General features: G+C 34.0%; 1 protein-coding gene across 2 annotated transcripts in view; it reads left to right on the top strand.

The window, feature by feature from the left end:
- Positions 1-14258, top strand: part of Cndp2 (Cytosolic non-specific dipeptidase 2) — a 31874-nt gene that overhangs the window by 14970 nt on the left and 2646 nt on the right. For both annotated transcript variants that reach the window (XR_011334075.1, XM_069836490.1), the window contains exons 7-9: positions 2234-2455; positions 6158-6307; positions 6497-6598. Coding sequence is in view for 1 of the 2 variants with exons in the window: in XM_069836490.1 (XP_069692591.1) it covers positions 2234-2455; positions 6158-6307; positions 6497-6598 (474 nt within the window). In the remaining variant the exon portion in view is untranslated. The remainder of the gene's footprint in view (positions 1-2233; positions 2456-6157; positions 6308-6496; positions 6599-14258) is intronic.

Here is a 14258-nt window from a genome sequence, read left to right as displayed (position 1 = left end):
CAACTGGCTCTAATCGATTACCACACTATATTTTGGTCAAAGCTACAGTAATATTATTCTAATTATTCTGTGCTCTTTGGTTTGTTCTTCTGTGGTTACAAGGCAACCATCATAATAAAATGACAGTCAATACGAACAGCTGTTAGAGGGGCGGCCATTTTTTCTCTATATACAACTCTTAAACAAGGAGTTTCGCGTATATAACTACTGCAAAGCAATTCCCATTGTATAGTTACAGCCTGTTTATACATCCACCACTTATGCATGGTTTGTTAGTAAAGTTTTCTGTCTCAACTCTGCATAAGTCTCGTATAAAAACTATACACGGTTTATTAGTAAGACTGTAATATTATTAGTGAATTTTACAAGCTCTTTTGCACAATTTAAACTAATATTAGTTATTAGTGTTTACTAATATTTTTTCTACAAGTTTGCATTCACTTATTATAAAGTGGGTCTATTTCTTTACACTTCAATGGAATTGTGCGAATATGGTGGCACGAAGGGGTCTAGAGAAAGATGATTGTGTTCGTGTGTAAAATGTATAGCTAGGAGGACGAGGTTGGACAATAAAATAATGAGACTTGATTTTTTCCTCACCTGGTGAGACAACCCTGTAGCCTCCTACCAGAGAAATGTTTGAGCTTGGTCCTTCCTCCACCCGAATTCCAACTGGCACCATCCTGCAAGCCGTCAGTGTGGAATAGCTGCCTGACTAGTGGAGTTGTGTGTTTGTTCCTCATCAATACAATGGAATCGCATAATATCGCGCAGCTGTATGCCATCTTGTTTAGTGTGAAACTCTGTGAAAATGCCACGAGAACAAACTTTCTGCTGGCATAAAATGTTTCTAAGGGCAGAAGCAATGTTGGAGATTAACTGGGGTGGGTGGCCAACAATTGCTCAGACAGATGACAACATTGCCAGTGTACGTGAAGTTGTATGAACTGACAGGTCATTAACAGCAAAATGATATCACAAGAATTGAACATGAATCAGAAAACTGTTCGCCTTATTCTCACTGAAGACATGGCCATGAGAAAAATTTGTGCAAAAATGGTTCCGTAAAATCTCACCGGGCAACAGCGAGATGAACGGAGAAATGTGACTGCAGATGTTTCAACACTGCCGCAGCCTCCATATTCACCCGGCCTTGTTCCATGCGACTTCTTATTCTCAAAAATGAAGTCAGTTGTGAAAGCACGCCATTTTCAAACAACAGAAGACGTCCGATATTCTGTAAACCAGGCGTTAAGTCTGTGGCTGGGAGGATCTTTAGTAAAAATTTTATACTTTTCAGGAGAGCAGTAGAAAGATTAAAATTGATTTCAATTATAGAGTTTTTTAATGAAGAGGTTTTTGATGGTTATTATTTGTTTATATTTCTTCTAAAATAGGTAATGTTGCTCATTTAACAATTTTCTTGATTATTTCCAAAAATAGCCGCACTTAAGCCCTTTTAAGACTGAACCCAAACTGAGTAGAAGGGACTATTTAAACATAAGACCTTTTTCATGTCAAAATAAATGAGAATTCTAAATTATTAGGAATGCAAAGTGGGTCTTAAACAATTATAGGGCTGTTTACCCTGGTGCTTAAAGTTTTAAAAGGAAAGGGCATCAGTATGTGATAAAATGGCTAAAATACAAGTTAGACCTTTTTAATAGGGAAGCATGGAAAGTAAACATGTGATGGTTTGTAAGGAATAAAGTATTAAATATTCTTAAGTCTTTTATTCTGAGTGTGCTCGATTCAGAAAGTACTTAGGACATTTGATAACGCTCTATAAATCCAGTCAGGAGTCTTATTTAACTTTAACCATTTTACCAGATTGTAGAGAATTGTTTCAGTTTTCAGAATATATAAAAATCTCATTTTCACAAAAAAATTGACTTAAGACCTTTTTCCTCCCAGCCACAGAAGTAATGTCTCAAAAGATGAGTTTCACAGCTGCTACCAGCAGTGGCAGCACCAACGGGATACTTTGAAGGTGATCACATTTTAGTTGGTTAAAGATGTAAATAAAAATGTTTTTTTTTAAACCAGTCTTATTACCTTTTTGTCCGACCTCGTATGTACCATTTATGCATTGCACTATTTTTTACTTTTAAATGTTATATATTTGCTGAATTCTCTATGAGTTCAGGTAGCAGAAAATATGTTATGCTTTACATTAGTGATAATAATGAGAAACATTACTGATATTTCATGACAATTTTTCTATTATTTTAAGGTGAAGTTGCTTCAGCATCGCTGGCGTTTTCCATCATTGTCTCTCCATGGTATTGAAGGAGCATTTAGTGAACCAGGCTGCAAAACTGTAATACCAAGGAAGACTATTGGCAAGTTTTCAATTCGTATAGTTCCCAACCAAACTCCAGAAAAGGTGGAGGAAATAGTTGTTGCGTACTTGAAAAAGCAGTGGGCAGCTAGGGGAAGCACCAATACAATGAAGGTAAATTTGACATTATCAGCACCACTACTATTACTCCAAGCCAGGTTTTTTTTTAGTGTGGAGTCGTACAAATTTGTGCAATAATAAAACCAATATGTGCAGTAATGAACAAATTTTGTGCTCTAATAAAAATACAACAGAAAACTTGAAAGCAATCGTCCTATGTTCATGAAAAATTACATTGTGTACGTAACTTGATAAAATTACGAAGTAAGAGTAATATAAATAATTATATCACAATTATGTAGAAGTAATGTGAAGAATTATCTTACAATAGTCATCAGTGTCTTAGAACTTATTCTTTGTTGTTGTGATGCTATCCTCCTGCAAGCTATCTTCTTGGCACTTCTTGGCACAGCTGAATATGTCATTGAAGGTCTCAATACAATCACCTGACTTCAAAAATTAAACTGTCTATGTGATATGATATGATATATGATATATTTCGTCAGAGCACTTCTTTACATGTAATGGTGTACCTCACATTTCTGTATCCGGTGCCACCATTAACATATTATTACAATAACACATTATTTGCAGTACACGTCTACACAAATACTCCCAATTACACTATGTACCTTTTTTGTTACTTTGTCAAACTCCCCTTCAATATTTCTCCTACATTTCATTTGCTATTCTCTATTTGTTCATTAATCCTAATATATCTAATATTCCATACTACTTTCACACCCCCTTTTTCCTCTAACTACTATTCACTAAAATCTCAATTTCAATTTATCTCTATAAGGTATCATATTGAATTATTTGTCCTATTTGTTCTTTGACCTTTCTCCTATCTTTCTCTTACATTCATTTACTGTTCCAATGTTCAAATGTTACAGTCTATGTAGATACTAACTCACTAGGTTGGCAATCCTGACCATTGTTGTTAACATGCCTTGCTAGCCATTCGATTTTTAAAAAAACTATTATGTGCACTTCAAACCTACAATTTTATTGTTACCTTTACTATTTGAAGGGTACACGGGAAAAACGATCAAGGTCCATCAAAAATCGAAATTGAGTTAATAATGCTATCTTATAGTGGAAAGAAAGTACTATCATGTGGTCTAGCTAGTAATAAGAAATCATCATTCTTGACATTCCACTACGTCAATTTCTATTAAATACACACATAACTAAGTATTAAGTGCTTAAACTTTAAAATTCGTTTTTCTCGAAACTTTCTAAAATGGACCTTGATCGTTATTCCCGTGTACCCTTCATTTGTGGAGTCTGGCATTTCATCTAATGAGTCCCATTTAATATTTTAAATAATAATAATAATCATAATCAGTGTCATTCTGGTTATTTTGTTACCAATTTGTGCAATAATAATAAAAAATTTCTTAAAAAAAAACTGACTCAGATTCAAATCATATTTCATCAGCTTCGGTTATGTAAAATATCCTGGATTGTGGCAGAAATTAACATATACAGAATGGAAGTGAAATAACCCAGCAGATTTTCAGAACGAATAACTCATGCCGTTTGTAACAAAAAAAGTGTAATGGTGGAAAGATCATAGTTTTCTCAGAAAAAAAATATTTTTTCCCAAATGTTTCACACCCTCTTATTCGGTAACTGCTGCAAATAAGATCGTGGTTTTTGTCCATATCGATAGAAGATCTAATAAGGAAACATTTATCCCTCTGGTGTATTTCAATAGTATGGATGGTTTTCGTGAAAATTTATTTTAAAGTACCACTAATTTAAAGCCACTGAACGATGTGACCATCTTGCAACATCATAGCCAGAAAGGGAGATGAGAGGTAATTCACTAAAGCAGAAGACCTGAGTTGGCCTCTTACATCTGTGTGACGACAAGAAAGAGAGGTGTGTTAGCAGCGATGTTGTCAAACTGCTGAAACCTCAAACTCAATTTTCTAATTAACTCTGCATTTAATCACAAAACGTAATATAGGTTTTCTATTCATTTAAGTGTACCCTATCATCCCTTTCACTTCCACCCTGTATAGTTGCCATGTCGAACAGGGGGTGTGAACTTATAAAGCCACTGCTCAGGACACTTAAGTTTTGTCTACTTTTGTAATGTTAATGTGCCTTGTCTTCATTTATTAATATTTTAATAATTTCATATAGTATTGTAGTAATTATAGTTGTCAGTAAGCTTAGGATTTATAGATTCTGAAAACACAATTTAGACTCTTTCCAAATCATGTTTGCGATTTCAAAGGTCTTTAAAATACTATTCAGAATTTTTATACATATTACATTGTTTATTAGTCTATCACATCTTCAAACTATTCCTTTTGTTCTTTTTATAAGGTTACCTAATGGAAACAATTTTATTGTATTATAGTTTTCATACCGATAATTTACTACTTCTTGTCCACACCTGTGAAGTAACGGTCAGCGCTTCTGGCCGCGAAACCAGGTGGCCTGGGTTCGAATCCCGGTTGGGGCAAGTTACCTGGTTGAGGTTTTTTCTGGGGTTTTTCCTCAACCTAATACGAGCAAATGCTGGGTAACTTTCGGTGCTGGAAACCGGGACTCATTTCACCGGCATTATCACCTTCATTTCATTCAGATGCTAAATAACCTAGATGTTGATAAAGCATCTTAAAATAACCCAATAAAATAAAAATAAATTTACTACTTCTTTGATAACACACAAAACACTTGGTTATGAATTAAATACAACATTCAAACCAGTTATTTCACATTTTCAGGGATACTACATACTGAAATACTGCTTAGATTTTAAGACAAACTCTTTCTTCAGTTAAAACATGCTTGAAAACTGAGAAAAGTTGATTATTTGATTGTTGCAATAAATTGCTTCTTTAATAAATAAGTTAGTAATTAAATACACTGAAACTGGCAGTTCGAAACTTATAGTTTAGTAGGTTATTTTACGACGCTTTATCAACTTCTTAGGTTATTTAGTGTCTGAATGAGATGAAGGTGATAATGCCGGTGAAATGAGTCCGGGGTCCAACACCGAAAGTTACCCAGCATTTGCTCATATTGGGTTGAGGGAACACCCCAGAAAAAAACCTCAACCAGGTAACTTGCCCCGACCAGGAGTCGAACCCGGGCCACCTGGTTTCACAGCCAGACGCGCTAACCGTTACTCCACAGGTGTGGACTCGAAACTTATAACTTCTAAATATTAATTACTTACGAATTTTTAGGTTCCAGTCTCCAAATTAGATTTTTGTAGGTCATATTATTTTCTCAAATTTTTTTACTTTGGGACATGAAACGTAACAAAAAATTGAAATTTCGATTTGAACAAAATAGGAACATAGTAGAGTCGAAGATAAGAATCCAGGTCTTGATTATTAGACTGAAATAGGTCAGAACAATTAATCCATAGCAGCCATAACATTGACTGACAAGAAAATTATAAATGAAGTTATTTGTAAAATTTATTTTTAGCCTAAAAGAAGGAATAGACCATCATAGACAAAAATGGCTAGATCACGTAGACAGAATGGATGAGAGCAGATACCCAAAGAAAATATTAAATTATATACCAGAAGGGAAACGAAACATAGGAAGACCAAAAAAACGATGGAAAGACCAATGAACTAATAATTTGGAGCGCGCAACAAGCCTTTGTAGGGCTTAATGCATGAAGAAGAAGAAAAGAAGAATTTATCTGTATTGTAAAAAAGTTAAAATTGTCTCACTTGTTATTACATCGCTGTTACAAGAGTCTGGTGTCTGTTACAGGCTTATATGTATCATGGAGGTCGTTACTGGCACACAGATCCAAATGGCCCAAATTTTGTTGCTGGCCGCAAGGCAACAAAACATGTTTATGGAGTAGAGCCAGATCTAACAAGAGAAGGTGGCTCAATTCCTGTCACATTGACTTTACAGGTAGCAACATAAGCACTTACATGTTCCAATTATTTTCAGACCTTTAAACTTGGTTAAATTTGTTGTTGTTTGTTGTTTTCTAATGCCAGGCGTTTGACAATAAGTCATTTGACCTCTTGCATTCCAATATTTTTCAAAGATATTATCAACGTGGTTAAATTTAATACCCATAATATGTTCACATTTTAGGAGACAACTGGGAAGAGTGTAATCCTGCTGCCATTGGGAGCAGGAGATGATGGTGCTCATTCTCAAAATGAAAAGATAGATGTTAGAAACTACATCCAAGGAGTGAGTAAATTATTTAATTTTCATATAATTCGTTGAGTATTGTGTAGTATGGGTATTGAAAATTGAATGTTAACTGTAATTATTGTCCATTTTGAATCTTGCGTACACTACTTTTAACACTTGAATATAATTAATTAATTAACTAGTGGACTTACTCGTGTTAATTATGTAAGTTTGTGCGGCTTACAACTGTTTCGGTGCTTCACACATCATCCTCAGAGCCTACTAGATCTCGGCGTCATCTCGAACTTCAATTATGTGGGTGCGTTTGATTGTTGAAAGGTGTTGAAAAGTGGAGTCATAAGAAAGACAAAACGAAAACTTAACAAACACGCAAAACACAACACAAACACAAGAAATACATCACACTAACATATGAAAACAAAAGCACACACAAGATCGCATCTTCATTCAGAAAGCAGAAATACAACATAACATACAGAACAGAAAACACACTACAAAGACATCTCAACATACAAAAAACACAAACAAATAATACGACCACACAGGTGTATACAAACTCACGTGTAATAGTTGCGATAAGTTCTACATAGGACAGACAGGCAGATCATTCCACACTCGCTACAAAGAACACATTAAAGCAATAACCAGAGGACACAATACATCTACATATGCCGATCACATAACCAATGCTAACCATTCATACAATAACATAAATGCTACACATACAACCCAAGAACCAAAAACTCAACACACTAGAACAATACGAAATATACAAACACACTAAAACACACCCCGGTCAAATTCTCAACACACAGATCAATTTCAGTACACACACACTATTTGACTCCACTTTTCAACACCTTTCAACAATCAAACGCACCCACATAACAGGCAGAGAAGTTCGAGATGACGCCAAGATCTAGTAGGCTCTGAGGATGGTGTGTGAAGCACTGAAATAGCTGTAAGCCGCACAAACGTACATAATTAACACGAGTAAGTCCACTAGTTAATTAATTAATTGTAATTATTGCTTCTTTACTCGTAAATTTTATTGCACATAAAATCGTTAACTGTTTTGCAGACTAATCTTAAAATGTTTTCACCCTCTAAGGATATAGGCCTAAGCTAATTTCTGTATGTAGTACAGAAAACAGTAAACTTGACTGTGTATAATGGCTTTCAGACATAGGAATGTAGAGATTCATGCTTTCTTGATGGCACAAAGGGAACTCTTATAAATCATCAGTTTGAAACCACCCTTGAAAAATTGTACACGAGCAGACACTGTAAAGAAAAGCTTAAATACGAAAAAAATATGCTGTCAATTCCAAGTACGGTATTGTCTCAATTTAACGGACTTCAGTTTAGCATACTTTTCGGTTTTACATATATGTTTTAAATCTCCACTAAAATCTCATACATTGTAATGCAAAGATATTTCATGTTCACATTATCATTATTTATGATCATTTCATTATTACGAAAATTTTTAAGCTCATATTTTTTTTTTAACTTCTAAAACTTTATTTCATTGTTGGTTGCAGTGTTCATGTACCATGTGTATCTGTTTTTTATTTTGAACATGATGCCTTGAAACTTAATATTGTATGTAAAGTACAATATCTTGCGAGCATTTGATCTTTGTCCTACATTGTTTCTAGCAAAAATGATTGAGTTTTCAAGTTACTGTGTAAACTACTTTAACAATTTGTAGAAGATAAATTATTAGAAAAACAGACCAAACTAAAGTTAAGAACTTCTACAAATTCAGTTGATTGTACTGTATACCATGTGTATATTTTTCATAGATAATAACATTTTTTTTAACTTAAAGGATTTGTGTTATAATTTTAAAACTGGGCAATTTGTATAGGCCTATTACTTATACTTTTTATAGGCATAGATACTTTCTTGAGTTCGTTAAATCTTACATGGACTGTAAACACAGCTGCAGTACATATGTAAGATTTTAAAGGTCGAACAGACCTAAACAAATTGAAATTCTACACCCAAATTAAATCTTAATCCAACATCGAGGTCGCAAACCCATTTATCAATAAGAACTCTCAAAAAAGATTACGCTGTTATCCCTAAGGTAATTTAATCTTATAATCAACAAAATTGGATCAAGTATTCATAAATCAATGTATATTAAATAAAAAGAGTTAATTAATTCTTCCAATCATAATATAATATGCTGTGGAATAACTCTGCATTACCTAACACAGCTCGTTGGGTGAAACTTCCCTTTTCATTATGACATACATACTTTTCAAAATAAAGCATGAATAATATTACTTTCTGACGTGATACTAAGATTTCACAGGCACAAGAAACAGGTTCCACCATTTAAGTAGCATTTTTTGTTAGGCTGTTGGATTACATGTGTTTGACATTCTCTCTGTGCTCCTTCATTTGCATCAGCTCAACTTTAAACCAGATTTATGCTCGACCATGCCGAAATGTAGTAATTATACACCTGGTAGCAGCCCTTTAATGCACCTCATTGAAGTACACCTATTCATTAAAGTTCAGGTGTTCAGCCAATGACAAGTCACCTTTGTACCGTTATAAAACCGCAAGTATCGGTTATTCTCGGATATGCAATCGAAAGACAATTAGCGAAAAGTCACGGAGGCTGGAAATCCAATACTGTCGCAGAAGGTTATGTTCTGTTATTATAATAATTAGCGTTAATTGTAAATAATATTGAAATAAATTCAATTTGTCATCTCATTTTTCAATTCTAAATCAATTTCCAGGTTATATCAGACTAATGTTCATCTTATTCTCTATCAAGGTCAATGACATTCGGCCTCGGAAAAAATCAATACTTTCGCGTCTGCGCACATCTCACAATTTAGGTCAGTTCGCACATAACCATAACATGACCTAATTTTGAATAATTTCAAGTTAGAAATATGGTCGAGCATAAAAAGTCGTGTGAAACTTGCCTATAATGGTAATTAAGATGCTCGTTTCATAAACAAACATATTTGCGTCTTAATTACTACCATTATAGGCTCGTTGCATAATGTACTATTAAACATTCATTCTCCGACTGTTTATCATACTGGATCATTATTGACACTATGATAGTGCAGTACATAGTTCATAGCAGTCACAATCTATTTACATTATAACCTAGAAATCGCTAGTCTGCCTTGTGATAGTGTAAGGTGTTAAGCATCTGGTCAGTCTTCATAACGAAGTAAGTAGAAAGCTTACAACGAAATATCTTATATCTCAAACCTGTCTTAGAGTGATTTGGCAGCTACATTTTTGCAGTCACTTGCTTATTACAGTATTTGCCCGTATACAAGTATTCAAAGCGGATTCTGACATGACATTGAATGTTCCCATGTTAGCAATAGAACTCTAGAGCCATTCTGGATGTTATAACAAGATAAAAGTTCAAAATTTCACCTAGGCTTAACCCAGGCTCTTTCAGTTAGATGCACAGAGCCATCTCAGCTCCATGTGTACATGGGGTCTGGCAATTTATCTCTCCTTATTTAGTTTTTATTTACATCCATGATTGCCATTAGTCTGAAGTTCATGTGTTCTGATGCAGCTGAGAGGAATGGATTTTTAAAGAAATGAATATCTTTGTCGTGGTTTCCTTCAGTTGGGAAGGTCTTTGTCGAAGATTTAACGCATAAAGGAACCCTATCCCTGAATGAGATGGCTACAGGCAAAATTTATGTGCTATTTCTCCCCCACCTAAGAAGAAATTGGGTGTAGTACAGTGGACTTACATGAGTGATTTAAGTGCATGTGAGTTTGTCTCACTGTCCAACTGTAATTCATAGCATATAATCCATTTTTTTTTTAAATATGATTAAGTGCTTTCAGCATTTTAAAATTGAATGCAGCTTTAGGTCATCATAGTTATTCTGTCACTATAAAATCTAGTGAGCATGTGTGCACATGCACATGTGCGTGTTTGTGTGTGTGCATAATGTGTGAGTTCCTACATGCGCGCGCGTATGTATGTTTTTTTTCCCAACATCTATTATTCTTAAGTTAAAATTACAAGATTTCTCCCAGGCTTAATAAATGTTTCATTATCAGGGTTGCCACCTATTCCAATTTTTGTGCGACAGTTCCGGCTTTGGTTTTGTTTTCCCACTTCCCACTATGATGTTACTCAGGATGCTGATTGTCCTGATTTTTTGTACTTTTATAATTTAAGTTACTAAAGTAATTTTCTCCATTTTACTAGATGTAATTTATTTTAATATTAGAATATTCTTCTTTATGAGCAGAAGCAAAGCTGACTCGAATATTATACAATCATCAGAAAGTGATTTTTGTAAATTTTATGAAAATACTATCATCTGTATTCAGAAGAACTTGAATTTCTCCGAAAACAACCCTCTAGAGAAACTTGAATCACTATCATTAAAAGGAAAGTTAAAGTTCTTTCAAAAACATTTAAGAAGCATCTTCACTTGGTGTCAGTTTGGATGCTCTGTTTGGAGACTATAGTGTGTTTTAAAAAACACATTGCCAAAAGTTTTAGAAGGAGAATGTATGTATTTATTTACACTGCAAGTGGGCAAGCATCCGGTGGCAGTGCTATACACAATATAAACAATACACAAAAAAAAAGCAATACACAATAAATTTACAATACACAATACAATTTTATACACAATACAATAAGAATACACAATATAATTTAACACAATAATAATAAAACATAAATAAAATACCTAATTTTACATTACAACCTACATAATTATGTATAGGCCCTACATAAGTTTCAATAGTCTTTCACTTTATTCTCATCTCACTCACTGTGGTGGCACTATGACGCATTTCACTGACACTTTAGCACACATTTCACTGACACACTATAACACATTTCACTGACACTATAGAACACATTTCATTGACGCTATAAATTATCACTGATCGGAACTATTCACTGCACTGTAAAACCATAACTTCACTGACTCACCTCGCTTCACTGATACAACAGTTCAAATAAGTCAAATAATTACACCCTTATGCATACTGTACTTATAAACAGAACTACATTTAAGCTAAACATTTCTAGTCTAAGGCCCTCTTACACGCTATTTTTAAATAATTTACGATTCAAACCAAGGAAGTAACTCGTCAGGCTAAATAAATACATGTCACCTTAAAAAATTAAATGTTAAATGTCACCTTAATTTTAATTTGCACTTGATACACAACTTTTTAAATTATTCTTGAAACTCCTTAAGGAAGGACAGCCCTCAAAGACCGCTGCAGGTAGGTCATTCCAATCATTTATAGTTCTATTTAAAAATGAGAATTTACCTACATCCATTTTCTGTTTCCTACATTTGGTTTTAAAATCATGATCGTTCCTACCATAGTACGTTGGCTTTTCTAACCGAGCCGTTATGTGAGATTGAACTGGTTGGGGATTTTTAAGCATTGGTGTCTGCCTGCTTTGGCAGAGGCAGTGTCATGTGCCTTGGCCATACCACCCTCTAATGCCTATGTAGAGAGGATTTTCTCTCATGTTACTTTAAAGTTGACTAATGTAAGAAACTATACTAGGGACAGAAGAAATCGGCGGGTCTGGTGAACCCCTACTTCTCTACCCCGACTCCTACACCCCCTCAGAACCTGCTTGGTGTATGGTCCTGTCCCAATTGATACTTTTTCACTGCAGGAAAACTTAGAAAATAAATACAATAATAACCTGTTTTGTAGTAATTACAAATAGGGCCTACATTCTTTACTCAGTATTATCATTATAATATTTTGTAAGTTAAGTCATTTCACTAATGTAATAAAGTGTAATGGAAACCTAATATAAATCAAATATTTACACAAATACTTTGTATTTATGTATTTTCAGAATGTTGTGTTGAAACAGTAAATACTAAATAATGTTTATGCAGTATACTTACCAACTTAATGTATTATTGACAAGTTATTAAATAATATTTCATTTTATGATCCTAATAATATTTTATTCCCAAACATAATGTATTTTATCTAATTATAACTAACACTGGAGCTCCTAAAAATTTAGCAGTCGAGAATATGTAGTAGACTACAATATAATACTCCATTTGACAGAGATATAATTAGCATATCAATTAAGAAATTTACCTTATTCCGTGAACAATTTCTAAAAAAAATTAAATTAACTTAATAATGGTTTTCAACAATCTAAATAATGAAACAATTTTCCATTGTTAATGTCTTAAATAAACAACTTAATATAGCATAAAATAAAATGTTACAATATCTAAAAAAAATATTATTAATTTAAATGTAAAATTCCATATTATCTACATATGTCCGTGTGTTCTTTAAATAAATATATGTAAAATTAGGCTCCATAGGATCATTGCTTTACTGCTATTCGTCTCCCTTTTGCATAAATTCTCTGGACCGATCGTAAAGAAGCGCCACTGGCCTTTGGCAGTGACTGTCTGCGTTGATGACAGGACATTTTTAATGTCCTCACAGTTCTTTCAAGAAACAGTGAAGTTGATAAACAACACCTTTAGTAAGGCTTCTGATATCAGGGCCCGATTGAGACATGGTAGCGATTACAATACTCGGATGATTAGAAGTTGTTTAAAATACTGTTTATTATGAGGCATATTGTATTTACGAACAAACTGTAGTACAGTAGTATCACAGACAAGCACTTGTCAATAACTAACATTCGAACAGAGCGACAGAAAGGTCTCTTTGTTCATAAACTGCTAGAGAAAGTGTGGAGTGAGTTGTTTCCATACCAAACAAAAAACCCGCCTATTGATTCTGCCTGTACTATAGTGTACTGTTGATTTGATGAAAGCAGAACTTCTCGTCAATCTGCATTCCCTTCTCAACCTGAAATACCAAGCTGAGAACTATTGTTACCGACAGGTGGGCTAGGAAAAGAAGGATAAAATTATAATCGAAATGCAATATAAATTAATGTTAGGCCTACTGTACATTGCAGTAGTGAATAAAATGGTCTGGTATAGTAGTGAATGTTGTTACCGACATAGCAAGAGAGTTGGGTGGTAAGGTAGTAAATGCTGTTATCACTTCAGATTTGCAGATGACCCCACAGATGGCTCTACACTCGTTCTGGCATCATTTAAGCCTTGAGCTGCACATATTTTTGTGTGATCTGTGTTGTTTGGCAACATAATTGAAACTACAATATATAATATAACTTAACATTGATCAGATATGTCCAGTACCAATTACATTATAATACCTTATTTACATTTACCCCTCTCAAATATATAAAATAACAAAACAGGTTTTATCTAAAATCACTATTTCTTCAAACATGAATGCTATAATTTCATACTTCTACCTATGGGTAAATCAATCTTCTTAATGTATCCAGCTGTTTGCTGACAACATAAAGTCCACTACAGTCCACTGTAGTCTATTCAGTTGTTGTTTTTCACGAGAAATGAGGGGTATTTTGATCGGTGTTCATTATAGATGCCTGTTGCTAGTAGCCAGAGTTGGGGTGTGGTCAATATGTACTGCATGGCTGTGTCTTCTACTTATGGGTAAAGAATCTCCAAATTTTGTCCCTACCTCTAAAAAATGAAAGCTGGCGACTCTGTTGATTTTGTATCTTATATCTTCATTCCTTGATCGTTGTTGTTGTTTTCTAATGCCAGGCGTTTGACAATAAAGTCATTTGACCTCTTGCACTCCAATATTT

The sequence above is a fragment of the Periplaneta americana genome, chromosome 1, assembly GCF_040183065.1.
Source record: "Periplaneta americana isolate PAMFEO1 chromosome 1, P.americana_PAMFEO1_priV1, whole genome shotgun sequence".
Taxonomy (NCBI): domain Eukaryota; kingdom Metazoa; phylum Arthropoda; class Insecta; order Blattodea; family Blattidae; genus Periplaneta; species Periplaneta americana.
Note: the sequence above shows the minus strand (reverse complement) of the source record. Positions and strands in the feature narration are given on the sequence as shown.